General features: G+C 32.0%; 1 protein-coding gene and 1 long non-coding RNA gene across 4 annotated transcripts in view; both read left to right on the top strand.

Moving 5' to 3' along the window:
- Positions 1–7548, top strand: part of LOC118187617 (acyloxyacyl hydrolase-like) — a 111733-nt gene extending 104185 nt beyond the window's left edge. For all 3 annotated transcript variants that reach the window (XM_085823124.1, XM_085823126.1, XM_085823129.1), the window contains 3 exons: positions 2654–2750; positions 5915–5991; positions 6836–7548. In XM_085823124.1, the coding sequence (XP_085679250.1) occupies positions 2654–2750; positions 5915–5991; positions 6836–6964 (303 nt within the window). In that variant the 3' untranslated portion in view covers positions 6965–7548. The remainder of the gene's footprint in view (positions 1–2653; positions 2751–5914; positions 5992–6835) is intronic.
- Positions 7549–10370: 2822 nt separating this feature from the next.
- On the top strand, positions 10371–18714 carry LOC146999394 (uncharacterized). The gene is made up of 2 exons (XR_015042916.1): positions 10371–12869; positions 18095–18714. It is a non-coding gene; the product is annotated as an uncharacterized LOC146999394 (long non-coding RNA).
- The last annotated feature ends 763 nt before the right edge of the window (positions 18715–19477 follow it).

The following is a 19477-nucleotide window of genomic DNA, read 5'->3' as shown; positions in this document are numbered from 1 at the left end:
CATTTTTAATAATGCTGTCTTTGTTCATGCTCGTTGATTTGTGTAGCAGTCTTAATGTTTGCAGAGTTGATTTTCAGAAATTACAATACAAGAAAAAGCAGACTACGATGCACTTGTTCTACCAGGGTTAGTTCTGTAATTTCACTTTAGTGGTTCCTTATCATGCAGATGCTAATAATTTCGTCGAAAGACAAGTGTTAGCTACTTGTTGTCAATTTAGGAATTGTTTTGTGGCTAGTTGCTTGAGCAGCTATTTTTTTCCCGGAACTTCTCTGAAAATGAAACACTAATACGTCGTTTGCTAGAATTTTGTTCCCTACACTTCAGCTCAAATTTTTGTATCGACGAAATAAGATATACTGCTCAAAACATTTAGGGGATATTGTAAAGTTCGGTATGAAATAACCATATAATAGACAACTTTTTTAATAAATATGAAACAGAAGAGCTTAAAAAAAGGAAAATTATAACGTTTACAAAGCTAGGAATACACAAATCTTGTCTGTGACGTCGAAAACTACACTTTTTATATAAGGAGTACAAAGCGGGCCTGCAGCATTTCTTCTGTAGAAGGTGATAAAAAAATCTGACACGAGTCGAGTGTTTTGTAACAGTGAATACGATGTTTCAGTAAGATGACTTAGCCGAATCGGTACTCTGGAGGGCTCTGTCGTTTAAAGGCGGGTGAAACACAATTCGCTGTAGCGGAAGTGTAAGAAGTTTCATTTTCAGACTATGGAATCGGTTTTGGGAAACTAGAAATGTTCACTGACGATTGCGCAAGGTCGTAACACCTGCAGCATCAAAAAATGAAGATTGTTATTTAACACTAACGGCCAGAAGAAGGGCACTATGAACGCCACTTTCTTTCGACAGCACCTTCAGAGGGCTACTTGTACCAGCATTTCGACTGAAATTGTCCGAAACCGACTCCACCATGTAGGTTTCTACGCTCGCAGACATATGATTTGTAATTCGTTGACACAGACTACCGTGCTGCAGAAATCGAGGACGAATTCACTCTCATGGATGATAATGCTAGGCCACAACGGGCTCAGCTAGCGGACAATTTCTTTTTCGACGAAGGAATCCTTCGAATAGTTTGGGCAGAATTTTCCCCAGATACGAAACCAATGGAACATGTTTGGAACATTCTGTGAAAAAGGGTTTCTAGTCGCTTATTATTCTAAGAAACAATTCAGCAGTTTGAAAGCTCTTTGCTATAGGAATGAGAAAGAATACCCTAGTCCCTCGTTGATTCCGTACGTTGTAGGTATGCGACATTGCTTTCGGTCAGACGAAACCACATCCCTAACTGAAACTCATTTGTATCCGAGAAATTATAATTTTTGTTTGTTTATGCACAGATTTTTCACTTTTTGTTTACCGACAAATATCTTCAATAAAATTTAATTATTCCTTCTTCGTTGCTCCCTTTTCTTTTTTTCATATGTTGCAACACCTATACATAATATATCAAACACCAAAACATTTCCTTCTCCGCAGTTTATACCGAAATCATAATATTGCCTAATTGTTTTGAGTAGTGTATTTTGAGCAAATTTTATGGGGAGAATCACTTTGTGGTTCTTTTTTTTTCCTTTATAGTGTTTCTTTATTGGCTCTTCCAATGTTCTTTTTAAATTGCTATCAGTTAAAATAAATAGCTGTAGAATCTTTGAAATTATCCAATAGATTATTTTACTATAAAAGGGGCAGAGATCATTAGGGATTTTACTTGAGAGCAGGAGTGATGAAACAAGAAGAGAGAAAACACTCTAAACGTTTTGCAAAGTGGATATGACATCAAAATTTTTTTCACTGTCTTCTCAAGGAATGAGTTTGTATTTAATTAAATTTCATAACATTTTCACATTACGGTGACTCTTTATTACACATCAAACTGTACAGAGCTGATTACAGGATAAATTACGTATTTAGCTCAAAATGATATAGTTTCTCGTTTATGTAAAAATAATATAGTCATTTGTTTTTTCCTTTTAAAATTCTCTAAAGCCTGCACATATTTCAATATGATGCATTAGCGTATTCTGCTTCAAAATATGCATCTGTATTATCATATAAAATGCTTGATCATATGCTTCAGTTAATGTAGTAGTTAAACATTAATTAAAATATGATAAGTTTGGAACTTAAACCATATTAGCATGTTGAATAGGAGATTCAAGCTTAATATGCTGAACTGCTATATCTATGCAAGGTATGTCAATTAATGAAGGCTGGATTATATATCAGTGAGCCAAGTTCGAATAAAACATGGCCGTTTATAACTGAAGTTTATTTACAGAATTAGAAAATTCAAAATTCGTCAAGTTTAAGGCCTTCCAGAGAGTTTCGTATTAACACAAATGTAGATGATCAAAGGACTTCCCCTCGATGATCACGGTCGCAAGTGAATGGAGCTGAAAAACAGGCCTTGTGCCTAGCCATTCTTGAATAGTATAATGCACTTTATCCAAATTAAAGAATTGAAATAATTTTAGGATAGAAAATAAATTCTGTTTTAATTCCTTGTTACATATACTGATTTAATAGAATTAAATGTATTCTTTGCGAATGGAAATCACATTTTTTTAATTGTGCTTATTAATAATTCGTTTTTAAGGGCTTTTTTTTTTTTTTTTTCCTTCAGAGATCAGTTGAATTGACAGAGGTCCTTCAAGACTTAGCAGAGACAAAAACTTATGACCAGTTTACCCTCCACTTTTTAAGTAATCCTATGGTTCAAGGTAAGTAATGATATCAAAAAGTATGATGTATTTTCCGCTTCTTCTAAATATTGCATGAAAAATAGTGATTTTGACAAATTAATTAACTAACCGACAATCGCAAGAAACTTGATGATCAAATGATCATAAAAATGAAACGTCGTACAAGAATAATTGTAGATACAGCAAATAAATCCACCTATTCCATTTCTACAGAGTATCATAAATGAATAAGTAGAAAGGGAAAAAACTTGTTAAAATAAGTAAGTTTACCGAAATAACTAGCGAGTTCGATTAGCATTTATATGAAATATGTATAATTATTTTTTTCCTTTCATATATTACAGAGATCTCTAATATATATGGAAAATTAAGTAGCTTACTTAATTTTCCATTTCATTAATATAGGTCTAATTGGGTGTTTAAACTTTTAAACGGTTAATAGGAAATAATTTTAAATGGTTAAAAGGAACAGCTAAATAATTGAACAGAAAAGTTTACTTTAGCATGGAAGACAAACTAAATTTTAGAAACTTCAAATAAATGTTTGTTCTGTTAAAATTGTAACAAATCGTTTTCATCATCATTTACCCTGTTAAATATTTAAATTTTACATACTTATATTTTGCCTATATTATAGTAATAAAAGTTATGTACAGAGTAAATCAGAAATATGGCTTCGCATTTGATCACATTGTGTAACGACAAAATCATGACTATAGGAAGTACGATAGTGTCTTCTGAATGTCAACGTCAAACATAAACACAACGTACAATACGAAACAGTCACTTTTAGATTTGCAAAGGATTTGATGAACTTTATGAATGACAATAGAACAATTTTGGGGATTTGGGTTTGATTTTTGTCATTAATTATTGATTTTTTTAAATCTGTGTTGTGTGTGCGGCGTGAACCATGACGTCGATTTATAAGGTATTTCTCCAGTCTTCTTTGCAAGCTTTTGTTGTGTAGTGGTCTGCACGCTCAGCGCGTAATTGAGAGGTTCGCGGTTCCATTCCCGGCGGAAAAACCTAAAAACCTGAAAACGCACGTGTGCGATGTTATTGTCATGCGATGATTTTTGTCGGTACTTTATTTTTTACCACGATATTTTCGACGATGATGTTTTTAAACTGCGAAGTTTTCGACCACGATGTTTTCTCTATGCTTTCTTTTCTCCCACGATGTTTTCATCTTGCCTTCATTTCCTCCTTTTTGCCTTCGTCGCAAAGAAAACAATGCAGGCGTAGCATATTTTTCAGCTCTCCTGCTTCCAAAAAATACCTAATGTATCTACAGTGGCGCCCGAACTAAAAGGGTGTTGGATGATATTTCTCCTCACCCAGGATTTGGCGATTGGGTCCCTTAAAAACCCCAGTCGCCCTTTAAAAGGGAGTATATAAGGTATTTCTCCCGCCTTCTTAGCGAGCTTTCGTGGTGTAGTGGTCTGCAAGCTCAGCGCGTAATTGAGAGGTCCGCAGTTCGATTCCCGACGAAGGCGTTGCATATTTTTCATCTCTCCTGCTTCCAAAAATTACAGATTACTATAGGCCAGGGGGTTGCAGCACACTCGTATATTACAATACCAAACAGTTTGCTTGCCGTTTCTAATACTGCCACCGTCTTTCCGATACTTGTCTATGTACTGGAAAATAACTATTCCAGTATTTATTTAGACTCAGCCTCTAGCCTTCAGGCAATCCAAGGCACATGCAGTAAAAATCCACTCGTCAGGGCCATACAAAAACTCTTCCTAAGAACACCGTCTTTCCGATGTTGCTGCATCATTGCTAGTGCAAGCAGGTTTCCTTTTTCTGTCATAATCAATTAATTGTTTTATCTACTTTCCTATAATCGACATAAGCGATGCTTTGTTGAAATCACGTCTGTCCAGTTTCATAGTCTCAGTAATTCCAGTATGCACTGCGTAAGTTTACAGCCGAAAACATCGCGGATGAAAACGTTGCGGAGAAAACAATGCAGTGTGAAAACGTCGTGGTACAAAACATCGTCTGAGAAAATAAAGCAAACAAAACATGGCAATTCTAAAACATCGTGGTCGAAAATAAAGTTGTTGAAAAACTTCTCAGTTTAAAAACATAGTCGTCGAAAATATCGTGGTAAAGAATAAAGTACCTACAAATAATCGCATGATGATTAAATCGCACACATGCGTTTTTCAAATCCCATACTGACATATTATGTAACAGACTTTCATCATAATTAACAAATGGACATCCAAAACTTTGCTTGCACGCTATACGTGAAATTGTTAACGGCACTTTAAGAATAAACGGAAACAAAATAAAATGTAACTTTCACTAAAACAGTATCAGATTAACAAATGTGAAAGAAAATAATTCGATATCTAACTAAGCAATTTTTATAGAGGTAACCTCATGCAGTTATTTATCTTCCTTTTTCTAAATATTTTTGCGCTTTTTTTTTCATGAAAAATGAGTAAAACTTTATGAAAAAGGTTAATTAATTCATGACCTTTTTTAATTAATTATGTAAATTTAAAATTCTATTAAGTTCTAAAATTGCGTTAATTTTCTACTCATTTTCATGTTTTAAATGGTTAAGTTTCCTTCTTATTTTTTCAGCAAAAATTTACTAGTTCATTCAAAAATACGAAATATGGAAGTAAAAGAATCCCTCTTTCCTTCTTGCGCTGCCAAATCATTATGTGAAAATGCATTTACAACTTTTAAAAACCTGAAAACGCACGTGTGCGATGTTATTGTCATGCGATGATTTTTGTCGGTAATTTATTTTTTACCACGATATTTTCGACGACGATGTTTTTAAACTGCGAAGTTTTTGAACAGCTTTATTTTCGACCACGATGTTTTCTCCTTGCTTTCTTTTCTCCCACGACGTTTTCGTCTTGCCTTCATTTCCTCCTTTTTGCCTTCGTTTTCGTATTTTCGGCGGGCACCCTCCGTAATTGTAATTAGCTGCTATATGTTCAGCTCCATTTTGATTAATGATAAAAGTTCAAGTACGTAATTTATTGACTTAGGAATAGGAAAAGGATGTTTCGAGTTTAATACGCAGCTCATTATTTCCTCTACAGTATACAGTACATTTCTGTCAAAAGCCATATTTCTGGTTCCCCCTGTCTTTCTAAATAAAGCAGCAATGTTTGTCATTGAAACAATTTTTTCTTTCCTAAAATTAGTTTTTAGACAATGGGAAAAAGAAGGTCATGAATTGTGGAAGCTTCTAGAACCTGTTGATAGTATACATCCAGTACAGGTAATTTATCTCATTACGTACATATTTACATCCACCTCTATTTGTGATATTAACATACCAAACTCAGTGTGGTGAAAAACTTTCTGTAGTAAACAGTAAAAAATAACAGTATAAAATATGTGACAGAATTATAATTATATCACATGACTTTCAAGTATTTATAGGCATGATGATAAGTTAATTTAACTTTTTGATGAATTTATAGACATATGGAAGTATCAAATATTTAACTGAGAAAAACTGAAATTTTTCTCGATTATTATTTTGAGCTATATCATATTCCCATAATGACAGCAAGTTTCTTAGTCTGAATTGTTTTACCTTTTCTTGTTAATTTTTATATATATTGCTTAGTTAATAACAAGAAGAGATGGAAAAAAAGGTGAAATGAAATTAAGCGCCAACAGAGGAGATGCGGAATAGAAATAATTCATCACCAGATGTGAAGAATCGAAACCATATGCCAATATTTTTAATTCAAAATTGGAAGAAAAAACAAAATTAAATGCAAATTTTAAAATACAGAGGGGAAAAAAAACCAAAAAAAAAAAAAAAAAAAAAAACGTATTTTGTAAATAAGGGAAAAAGTTTAAAAATCTAATAAATTTTTATAATTTGAGTGACACAAGTCACACAAGAAGGTTATTTTTATGGCATGTTAAAACAAAAACTAATCGTATCATAAATAAAAAAATAATTAATCAAAACTGTTTTTTCTTAATTCCTACGCGTCACTTTTTAAAATTCCCTTAAAGAAATTGTACTAGATGTAATGTCAGATACTAGCATACATCTTAAAATAGTTTAGTATTTTATAACTAAAAATTTTTCTTTTTTGAAACAGGAAATTTTACCCCTTATTACTCAAGCTATGTGGAACGAAGTAGCTACAAAGTATCCAGAAGTGCTGGGAGATGTAAATCCGAACAATAACCTCATACAAGCAATTTTTGGCAATCAAGGAGGACATTAGATTTTCAAATTATTTAACCTTCATCTGGAAAACAACACATTATGAGTAGCATCATATTTCAGAAAGACTATGATCCCGAATGAGCATAATCATTTCTTGAAAAAAATGCAAATATGTTAAAAGAACTCATTTTATATTTATTGCATCTATCATTATTTATCATTGTTCATTGTTGTTTTACAACTGTAGATAATATGATACTGTAAGTGTGTACCTTGATATTTAAACATGTTGCTGAAACAATAAGTAATTATTTTCAAATGCATATTTCACTTACAAGAATAGAAATATACAGATAACCTTCCACATTTACCACTCATTTATTAACATTACATATACTCTCAACAGGGGGAAAAAAAAAAAAAAAATGTGTTTCTTTAACCAAAATAAATGGCTTTATTTGCCTTTTTTGCTAGATGAAAGTCTTTTATTTTATATTTTATGTTCATTTTTTTATGAATAAATTGAAGATTCTCAAGGCACTAGGAATTTAAAATAACTGTACTTCAATGTTACTAAGATTTGCAAAGTTCTTGTATGAATTTAAACAGTAACTTAATAAATATTTGAATATAAAACCTTTCCATGCTTCTCTTCACATTCCCCTTTCAAAATTCGAAGTAAACAGTTCTACAGCTAGAACACTTTTTACCTCTCCCCAATCTATATATGTAGGTAAGGGAGAAAATATTTTTGGTGCAAAAATTCGATAGTGAATTTTCAATGAATAAGTATGAGTTGGGATTTCAACAACACATTTTTACTACAGTCAAAAGTCTTTAATCCGGACCTCAAAGCTACAAACTTTCTGCACATACGTAGAGTTTACGCATGCGCATATGCGTTTATGCACGCGCATAATACCTTTATGCATGCGCATTTAATGTATAACGGACAGAATAAGCTAAGCTAAAATTATCTAATTATCTATTTCAGTTAATGTTGCAGATTGCGTTGTTCCTTAATCTTCTAATTGGATCCGGCTTATTATTTTTTGCAGACTGTTAGAGCAATTTTATAAAAGTAAGCTTGAACTTTCGATTACGTCAAAAAGAATTTCCGATTCTGGAGCTGCCAAAGGATCTACAAAGCGAAAGCATGTTTCGATGTCCATCAAACAAAAATTGTCTGCAAAAAAATGGATAAAGGCATATCCTTTATTTCTCTAACCATTCCGAAATCTGTTTATTAATTTCACGCTGCTCTGCGGGGGGGGGGGATCGCGGCGCGCAATGAACTGGAAGTTGATCTGTCAGCACTACCCTTATCTTCAGAGCAGATGTTTTTATTTTATTCGGCTTATAATTCCTTACTAAATGTAGTATTTCATCTGGATGTACTCAGTCTTTGATATGATTTCACATCAAAAAGTTTTCTGGTTGCAATTTTCTAATTTTGACTATGCGTAATGCATGCTTTACGCATGCGCGCGTTGAAAGAAATGTTAATAAAATAAACAAATAAATATCAAGCTTTTCTTTTGGTAAATTTTGATACCCTTTAGATCATAATTGCTCTTTATTTCATAAACTACGGTTTCATATTTTTAATTTTATAATTTCTGCATGCCATCTTATCAGGTTTAAACTGATGATCTATAATTAGAAAAAACCGATAATCCGGAATCACCGAAGTCCCGACGAGTCCGGATTAAAGACTTTTGACTGTATTATTACATGGATATCTGCCAATCTGTGTGCATGTGTATGACAATTTTTTCTTTCATGATAATTCTTATATAACAAACTTCCAAAAAAACTGAATTTTTGGTATTTAAGCTTTCTGCATTTATCTAAAAGCAGATTAGATTTTTTGGGTGAAACTGCACACCGGAAGTGGTAGTTTACTTAACCGTAAAATGTTTTATTGGACTACTGTAAGTGGTACTAAACTTGAAGTGAAAAACTATATTAAAATATAATCCGAAACTTTTCAATGTATTTAAAAGTTACAGTTAAAACAAACTAAAATTAAGAAACCTGAAGTGATATTTTACTTGAAACTCTGAATAGATTTTCGTGAAAAAAAATATATTATTTTTAAATTAATAATACATAAAATATAAAAAATATATGAAAAAACATTTTTAGAAACACTTTATTACAAATTCTAAACATATGCTGCTTTTAAAGATTTTGTTGTTGGATTTTATGAAAATCCGAAGAAAGTGATGTTTAAAAAATAAAAAGTTGGTTAATTTATTAAGGAAACTGAACATAATTTTTGAATTATATTTTGAAGAAAATATAATTCGAAATTGATGAATTGAATTATATTTTGAATAAATATAATTCAAAATGAGAAATAAAAAGTTGGTTATCTTAGTAAGAAAACTGAACATAGTTTTTGAACTATATTTTGAATAAAATGTAATTAAAAAATTAATCCAAATTTAAAATTTCGTATTACACTTCTTTTTATTTATTGGAAAAACAAATTAGATTTTGTTTACAAATGATTAGCTGGGACTTATTCTTTACTTAAAGCTCGTTGCTATTCGAAACAAGGAGTTTGCAGGAGGTCATGTGCTAGCTACACCAGATTTTTTAAAATTAAACCATGAAGACTTACATCACTTAGACTAAAACAACATAAATAACTTATTTCTGTTTTTTTTCTTTTCTTTTTTTTTTAAAGACCAGGATATTGTCTTGTTATTGATATAAAATTGCTCTGTAATCAGATAAGAGTCTAAGGGAGTCTGGAGAGAATGGGGCAGCAGCATCGGGCATCAGAAATGGCAGCACTATTGTGAGGGCTGGAATTTCAATATAATTCACACCCACTTGCACATCTTTAAAGACTTTCTGTGATGGCAGCATGGTATTGGCATCCAATTAAGATTTCATGCCAATACCATGCCGAAGTCATGGAATGGATGATAATGCTCGTCTCCATAGAGCGAATATCGTTAACGAGTACCTGAAGAACGAGGGTATTTCTCGTATGTAGAGGCTGCCGTATTCCCCCAAACCTAACCTTACAGAAATTCTTTGGGATGCCCTCAGACGTGCTGTCGTGCGTGTTTACCATCAATAGCAAGTGGAAATTGCTCTAGTAAAGGAATAGTCACTGCTAACGTCTGCTCACTGAATACTTGCACAATTGCTGTAAAGATTGTGTGAAAATCCATAATGATCATATATCTTATCAATATTAGTTTCTTTATTATTAGAGTTAAATATCAATTTTTTAATAACTTAAAAGTGACATCATCATTTAATTTACAAAAATTATGTTTTCCATCTTTGTGCATAATGCTTATTTTCGTGTGCAAACATATTTGTTACCATCATGTGCAATTGTTATTAATCAAAGTTTCTTTTTTCAGTTTTGTTGATTTTATGGTCAGGTGCTTAACTTTTGTGCCAATGTATATCCTCCATCACCTCCCTAGCAACACAACAATAACACATTAGGAAAAAAAGTGTCCAACCTTTTACCTTTCCTGGGCCACATTGTAAGAAAACGAATACTTTGGGCCATACAAATTATTTCTAATACTAGTGGCAGCTTGTGATCTCCAAAATAAGTGAATCACACAGTTGTGAAGGTTTCATTGAAAACTTTCAAGTGTACGTAGGTTTGATCGCTGAAAGAAATTTTTGAATTTCATCTCTAGGAGAGTATTATCTTGAATGAAAGAGTATAAGAATACGGGAAGAGACGAGGAAGGGTGATGGGAAGAAAAGCCAATTTGTCATCTAAAGCTTGATGTGCAAACTTCTTTATCAGTGCAATTCCACTAACGAATTGTTTTGTTTCAGAGACTCCATTTCACTATGTTAATAAAACAATGTAATAATTACTACTGCAGAATATTCGAGAAAGTGAACAGTACAAATGTGGCAATTACTATAACAATATTTACTCAATCTATTCAATCTGTAGACAAATTGTTTTAGTTTGCTAGCTCAGATCTGAATATAATTGGCATCAAAGATAATACAATCAAACCCCACTATAACGAAGTGCAAGGAAACACATATTTTGTTTGCTATATCCAACTTCATAAATATATCTCATCACACAAAAAGAGTGTAAAACTGATTGATGAATCATGCAAAAAGAGTGATTACATTGCCCCATCTGCCAAAAACATTTTAAGTAATTTTAAAAATAAAAGTTAATAATTAAAGTTACGTGCAATTACTAAATTTCATTTTCTTTGTGTTTAAGCATCACCATAAGTTAATAATTTTACATAAAAAATTACATAGTTTAGAGCCCCTCCCTTCAGTTATACATATTTAAAAATACGCACTGTTGTCTTTTTCATGTATTTCATGGAGGAATGGTTGCCAGAGCCTCAAGGAGATTGGCCTTCTATTTCAAACCAAATTTTGAAAGAAAGCACCCCCGGGGAATAGCCCAAGTATCTCCCATCCTCATCCCTTCCACTAAACCACACTAGAGGACTTTCGGCTTGCAGACACTATACATTTACAAACATCCATGACTTCTCCAGGATTCAAACCTAGGTCCTACGGTACCACATTAAGCTTCCTTAATCACTACACTTTCTGGGCAGCAAAATAAACATTTGTAATTATGAATAAATATCAGCCTTGAATAGATTGCTCTCTGGTAGCTCAATCAAAGAACTGATTCAAGCCATTTGTCTCAAAAAATCAACGATTCGATCAATGATGTGATATGATCTCTTAAGATTTTGTTGCGTGCGTACGAGTTTGTAACAGATTGAATGCGCACAGTACCGATGATAGTTGATAAAATTTATTTTATCAAAAGAAACACTTCAGAAGTTCTGGAACTTTCAACAGAAATACTCGTACAGCTGTTCATAATATTACAAAGTGCAAGCAGTAATTACCCATCAAACTGTACTAAGAATGTTAAACTAGTTAAACTAATTAAATACAGTCAAATACCAAAAATCCGCCAACTCCTGAAATCTGCATTGCATCTCAAAATATAAACATTCAGTTTATAGGTTCTGGAAACCGCAAAATTGAGTACGAAATATCGAAGAAAAATACTTACCGAATAATGATGTCATAATCACCGAATAATAATGAGTCATAACGGAAATACCAAATTATTGCCATAAAAAAAGTTTAAAAAAATAAGATAAAAGTTTTTTCCCTTTAACCTCTGTATCGAGGTAAAAAAGCAGACGATTCACATTGTTGTATTTTCTGAGCTTTGTTATTTCACGAGATTGTTTAGTGCTGCCTTTTTTTTTTTATCCTGATATTTTGTGGATAAATTAACAATATTTTAAATTTCAGCCCTTTTTAATACAATGACAGATAAACAACTCACTCATGATTTTACTGCTTGCAACGTTGAAAAACGTAAACATGTTGCATTGACGGTAACACAAAAAGTGCAAATTCTGCAAAAGATGGAGGCAGGTGCTACTCCTCGATTTATAACAGAATGGTATGAAATTGCGACACAATTGTGTATGATATACGTAAAAATAAAGAAAAGCTGTTGAAATTTTACAGCAACAGTGATTCTAGCACCGGAAATCTTTACGAGGCGAAATCGGCAAACCTCGATGCTGTGTACATATAATACGATAAATAATATAATCAATTTATATACATAATAATAATTTAATGCATATAATAAATTATTGCAATAATGTATATAATAATTTAATTAAATGTATCTGCCTTATTTCCGTGCCTTTATCTTTTCTGTCCTGAAATCCGCACAACCTCTGGTTCCAAGCTTTGCGGATTTCTGGACTTCAACTGTATTACAATTTCACTAGAACTATTTATATCTGTACAAAATTCGTAACAATATGTTTATTAAATTTTCATGTAGCCTTTCATTCAGAACACAGAAAAAGGTGGGAGTGAGTATAAAAGAACAGTAATCTGAACTTGGTTTTCATCATTTTAATATTCCAAACAGAATGAATTTAAAGGTTAGTAATATTTCATTTGTAATTTGCAGTAATTTTAGAAAAGTTAGAAAAGCAGAAAAAAAATTTTAGCCTAAGTTATCCATCAAACCCATTATATTCGATTTTTATGTATTTGGATATTCGCTATAGCTGTATAAAATAACAATAAGTGTACAGGAAATACGATGAAACTGAAAAGCTTGCTTGTTATTATCAAAAAGTTCATCACAAGCCGAGTTTACTATAGGGAGGTTTGATTATATATATGAGAAATGAAACACTGCAATGCTTTTGCTAACAGAAAAGTAATCAGATATTGCATAACTGTTCTTCTAAATGTTTGCCTAATTTCAACTCCAGGTCTTAAATTTCATTCCATTTCTATTCTCTTATAAAGTTCTTTAAAATTTAAGAAGATATGGATACTTGATAATCTGTCAAAGATAGAAAATTTTAAATCCTACATATTTATATGACAAAATCTACGCCTACAGTCAGACCTTCCGAATTTACAATATCTCATTACTAGACGTGTTATGAATTTGATAAATATTTCCAGATTTTGTAAAATACACTATATGAAACTTACTAACCCCATTTCCTAGAGTTATTGAGTATGGGATCAGATTAGAAATACAACTGATTATCAAATAAACGCCATTCTAAAAACATGCATTGTGGTTTTGAAATGCTGAAAATTACGTAAAGTGCTAAATGAAATAAAGTAAAAAATTCTTTCAAAATTTAATCATGACATTATAACTGTTCGATGTGTGTTCTTTTGTTACATGATTCGACATTCAAGCGGTACTACACACATGCATGTAAACATTTCCCTGTTGATGGTTCACCAAAGCAGATGTAATGCAAGTCTGTAATTTTTTAAATTGGAAGGTAAGGGGGAGCATCTAAATACAGTCAAAAGTTGTTAATTCGGAAAGAAATAATCCGGACTTCAAAGCTACAAACTTTCTGCACATGCATCGCGTTTAATGTATAATGGACGGTATAAGCTAAAATTATGTAATTATCTATTTCAGTTAATGTTGCAGATTGCATTGTTCCTTAATCTTCGAATTGGATCCGGCTTATTATTTTTTGCAGACTGTTAGAGCAATTTTATAAAAGTATACTTGAACTTTCGATTATGTCAAAAAGAATTTCCGATTCTGGAGCTGCCAAAGGATCTACAAAGCGAAAGCATGTTTCGATGTCCATCAAACAAAAAGTGGAATTGCTGCAAAAAATGGATAAAGGCATATCCTTTGTTTATGTAACCATTATGAAATCTGTTTATCAATTTCACGCCGCAGTGCGCTATGAATTGGAAGTTGATCTGTCAGCACTATCCTTATCTTCAGGGCAGATGCTTTTATTTTATTTGGCTTATAATTCCTTACTAAATGTAGTATTTCATCTCGATGTACTCCGTTTTTGATATGATTTAAATCAAATTTCTTGTCATTATAATTCGCTTCTGATAATGAAAAAAAGTTTATTGAAAATGAAAAAATTTCGATTGAAAAATTAGTCAGTATTCTCGACACAGCAATTATAAAACTTGAACAGCGGAACTTCATAACTGAACAAGAAATTATGTCCGTTTATAGAATTAAAGAGAAAGTATTATAACTATATATTATATAAAGTAACGAAGCAACTTAAACAACTTACATTGAAATAAATGTTTAATAAAGTACACAAATAAATATTAAGCTTTTTTTTTTTTTTTTGTAAATTTTGATACCGTTTAGATCATAATTGTTCTTTATTTCATAAATTACGGTTTCATATTTTTAATTTTATAATTTCTGCATCTTGCCAGATTTAAACTGATGATCTATAATCTGGAATCGCCGAAGTCCCGACAAGCCTGGATTAACGACTTTTGACTGTATTACCTTTATGCACCTCCCCCAAAAAAGGTTACGATTTTAAATGATTGCCCAAAAGGTTTGTAATGCTCTCGCTGAGCTCGCAGTCTACCAGTCTGCTGTTGCATCCACTCCTGCTAGCTTTATTATTAAACACCATTTTCTTCGCACTTACTCCATATAACAATAAAATTACAAAAATTTAAAAAGCAGCATATGCTTAGAACCAGCGATGCAGTGTTAAGTGTTAGCATACATTTTTCTTTCAATCTTTCCTTAGTTCATTACACCAATGTTCAGTTTTCTTAGTAAGATGGCTTACAAACTTTTTTTGTGTTTCATTTTATTATTAATGTTTCATGTGTTAACTTTATTTATTAGATATCATGCTCTTCACAGTTACGTCACATTAAACTTTAATTCAACAATAAAATCACAAAATATTTAAAAACAGCATATTTTTAGAATTCCTGATGGATAATCTCGTGGGCTGGAGATAAAAGTATTTTATTCCGTACATTTGTTGCCACTGCTCGCTTTTAAATCGTTGATTTCGGAAACCAAAAATTCATTAAGGCTTTACAAAATATGAAACATATAATTCAAAATTCGGGCAAAAGATTACATTATTCAAAATTTAATGGCGGTAGGTACTGTCGTTTCACAATGGGAGGAACATGCAGATTCTTCATTACTTAATTTCTTTAATGCACTGCGATAGTATTCGGTAACAACAATTTGAAAAGCGATTCACCAAAACAAATCAAAATCTCATTTCGAGATTAACACCCTGTTCGAGCTAAAAAGGCATAAAGGCAGACCTTAATGGCTATATAAACAATGCTAAGTCATCTTCCCCATGCTGACTAATCCAAGACAAGAGAGATAAATCTCATTGTCCAATGAGGTAGAGCCCCATTATGCTAGAATATGAAATGTTCTAAATAATCTTTCATTCGAATGACAACTGTAACATGTCAAAATATGACATAGTGTTTTTCTCTTCTCCGGGAAATGAAGCCTATTCACATTTCTCTGAGACACATCATAGTAGACAGTTAGTTTTGGTGAATCCTTTCGTATTCAACAAAGTAAAGACAATTTTTCATGTCTTCTGTATGGACATAGTAAAAATTTCTCAACGCTTCTATGCAATTATAAGCTCGTATCGCTTGATGTAAATATTTGGTTCCAAATGTTGCAACACCTGTAAACAGCAATTGCTGTCACAAAATCCTATTAATGATTGCCTGAGGAATACAGAATTCACGGCTATGAGTGCCATTACTTAATTTCTCTAATGTTTCATTAAAATCTTGATCGTCCGAGGGTCTTGTCTTTACATAGCCATCCAGTATTCTTAAATTACTGACAGCATTAGAGTGCTGTGGCAGCTTAGCAGACCTCTTTTGTACTGCCTTCAAAATGTCTGCGTAATAACTATGAATCACGCTATGTATATTATGAAGCAAAAGAAGCTCTCTACTGTAAACTCGCTGTTTTGAAAAAATGAAGCTTATATCTTTTAGATAATCTGTCACAAGAAAGTTTACACCCACGAATTTAAGTTTTTATTTCATTACATGAGTATTACGAATGTTAGTGTGAGTTGATTTAGAGCATGAAGACATATTGATACTCTGACCAGAACCTTCAGTTACCTCTGGAGCCACTTATTGTAACATTAGTAGCACCAGAGGGGCATAGGCGGAAAAGCACCTGCATTGAAAATAAAATGGAATATAAACTAAACCTCTTCCCAATACGAAAAATCACTGTTCCTTAATATAACGGGTTGCCTTGATTAGTATTCATGTGTACATTCATTCAAACACAGTATTTTAAGTAAGTATTACAAATATGTGACCTATGTATATTTAATATAGTTTAGATTCTTCTGTTTGTTTGTAAATGTGCAAGTTTATATGTAGGTTTTATGTATGTTATATGAGTATAATTTATATGTTTATGTTTCAAATTATCTTGTTCCTGGTACATTTGATAATCGATCACTCTACAACTCATAAGTTTTGCGTTAGATCTTTGCCACAGAAACCGTTGTAACTTAACAATCTTCCCTTAATATACTCTGATGCAGTGGTCCCATGGGATCCCAGGGAGGTTTTGCTTCTAGCCAGAGATATTTGCCTAAGATATAACTTATTCCTATTTAAAAAAACAAACAAAATTTATTTTTATTTGCACAGACCAAAAAATTAAATTCAGTCTTGTGCTTACACTATTACTTTTCCCTTGTGTAAACCAAATGTATCTTATTTGTATTGATCTAAAATGAAAATTATACATAAATAATAAAATGGTCAAATAAAGTTAACAAAATTATACCTATTATTAAATTTTTGCCAGTAGCATTTATAGTTTTTTGATTTTAATGGAAGATAAAAAGGAAAGGGGGAATTTCCAAAATAATTCACCCGAATAAAAATAATCTGGCGCCCACAAAGAAAAGAGTGGGAGAAACAAGTTCAGCGCATTGGATTGGCTGGTTAAGCGGCGAGTTGGGAGAAACCGCAGGTTACTGGATTCGAAGTAGTTGGTAGTTGGTTTGAAAAGTCGAAATAAAAACATTTTTTTTCAAATTTAACTCGCAGAGGAGAATTCAGAATTCTATCTAAGAATGACAAGAGAATATACTTAGCTCTTGCGTTTGCGGGAAAACAATATTAAGATATATCTCCGTAGACTTCCTCTTTATAAGGAAATGTCTTTCCATTAGACTTCAAACATATTTAAAATAAAAATATAATGATAATAAAAAAAATCTTAAGTAACATGTAGATTATGTTTGTCGATATGTTACTTTATTTTTAAAAGGAATTTTAATGCATAATTAGAATTCTAATGCATACCATACCTGCCAACCTCTAAAAATAAAAATTCAGAAGATTTCTCCAAAATTCAGAAGAACACGAAGAATTAATATCATGCTTTGATATTGAAAAAATAACAATTTATACAAATAGAAAAAAGAAAATTATACTTACATTAGTAAATCTCAGTTAAGTAGTAACTAAAAAATTTATTAGGAAACATAAAACAAGAACTTATGACAAGAATGTTACACAAAAAAATTATTGCAATGAATTTAGAGTGCATTTTTTGGCTTTAGCCAAAAATTGTTTGGAAAATTCCTGTCATAACAATTAGTTTCCTCATAACATTTAGCAATTAAAATGTTTTCTAGAGTTTTTGGTGAAATTGAAGAACGAAACATAGTTTTGTTTTTCTTTACAACACTGACGACTCTCTCGCACTCAGGATTACTGTGTGGAATTACGAGAATAGCACATAAAAACTCTTGCTAGTCTATCATATTTTGGTGTTCCATAAACTCTTTTTATTCTTTTTAAGGCACCAACGAGGACATCAAGTCTATCTTCTCCAGAACTGGCAAAGTCTTCAAACTGTGCAGCAGAAAATTGGTTCTGTAGTTCATCTAAAGCATCATTATGGCATTCATTTTCTTTAATTGTTAACAAAAATGAAAATTTATCAATAAAAAAACGAATCTTTTCAAAAGATGAATTTTCAATTTGTCAAAAGATGAAACATCCATCTGAAAAGTTGACCGGCATGATCGGCAGCGCTTAGCGGCATGTTGTGTTCGATGAGGAATGCAGTAAACAAACACTCTGCCAAAATGACATCGGCATCCGAATTCGAAAAAAAAATCATCCACTTTCTTTGACGTTGTCGAAGCCGAAGCATTAACTTCATGATTTTTAGACTTAACATGCTTCACAATGTCGCTTCTTCCACCGTGACTTATTATGAAGGTGCACACGTTGCAAAAATGCATAGTTATTTCCTTTGAAGGATTCTTTAATTGTTGGAAATTCGGCTTTGTAGGCAAGCCGAAACTATTGAGAATACGGATTTTTTAAACTCATTTCGTAACAACGATGTATTAAGAAAATTCGTAGCACGTGCAAGCAAAAAAAAAAAAAAAAAAAAAAAAAAAAAAAAAAGAATCCGACAATCCACGCTCGCTCAGTCCGAGCTGAGTAATTCCCTTGCTACTGAAGCGAACGCAAAAAAATAATCTGGCGCCCACAAAGAAAAGAGTGGGAGAAACAAGTTCAGCGCATTGGATTGGCTGGTTAAGCGGCGAGTTGGGAGAAACCGCAGGTTACTGGATTCGAAGTAGTTGGTTTGAAAAGTCGAAATAAAAACATTTTTTTTCAAATTTAACTCGCAGAGGAGAATTCAGAATTCTATCTAAGAATGACAAGAGAATATACTTAGCTCTTGCGTTTGCGGGAAAACAATATTAAGATATATCTCCGTAGACTTCCTCTTTATAAGGAAATGTCTTTCCATTAGACTTCAAACATATTTAAAATAAAAATATAATGATAATAAAAAAAATCTTAAGTAACATGTAGATTATGTTTGTCGATATGTTACTTTATTTTTAAAAGGAATTTTACTAATTATATTAGTACACAATTATTCTGTAACCAAGGTGAATAAAGCACGGCACCAAAAATTTCTTTCAGTAATTTCTGAAATGTTATAAAAATGCATAACATTTTCTAGTTATATACGATATATAATGTTATTATGTACTGCGATTAGTAGAAATATCTTTAACAACAAAGCTGAAGAGAATGACATTTTATTGAAATAAGTTATACCTCTACAGCATGTAAGAAATATGTCCACATAATCAATAGCTACAAATTGCTGTAGGACACCAACAGAGAGAAAGGTTGACTGTTTATTGAAGTACTG

This window comes from Stegodyphus dumicola, chromosome 1 (assembly GCF_044657685.1).
Source record: "Stegodyphus dumicola isolate Sdum_Otavi_A_Nest chromosome 1, ASM4465768v1".
Classification (NCBI taxonomy): Eukaryota; Metazoa; Arthropoda; class Arachnida; order Araneae; family Eresidae; genus Stegodyphus; species Stegodyphus dumicola.
This window is presented reverse-complemented; position numbering and strand designations above follow the sequence as displayed.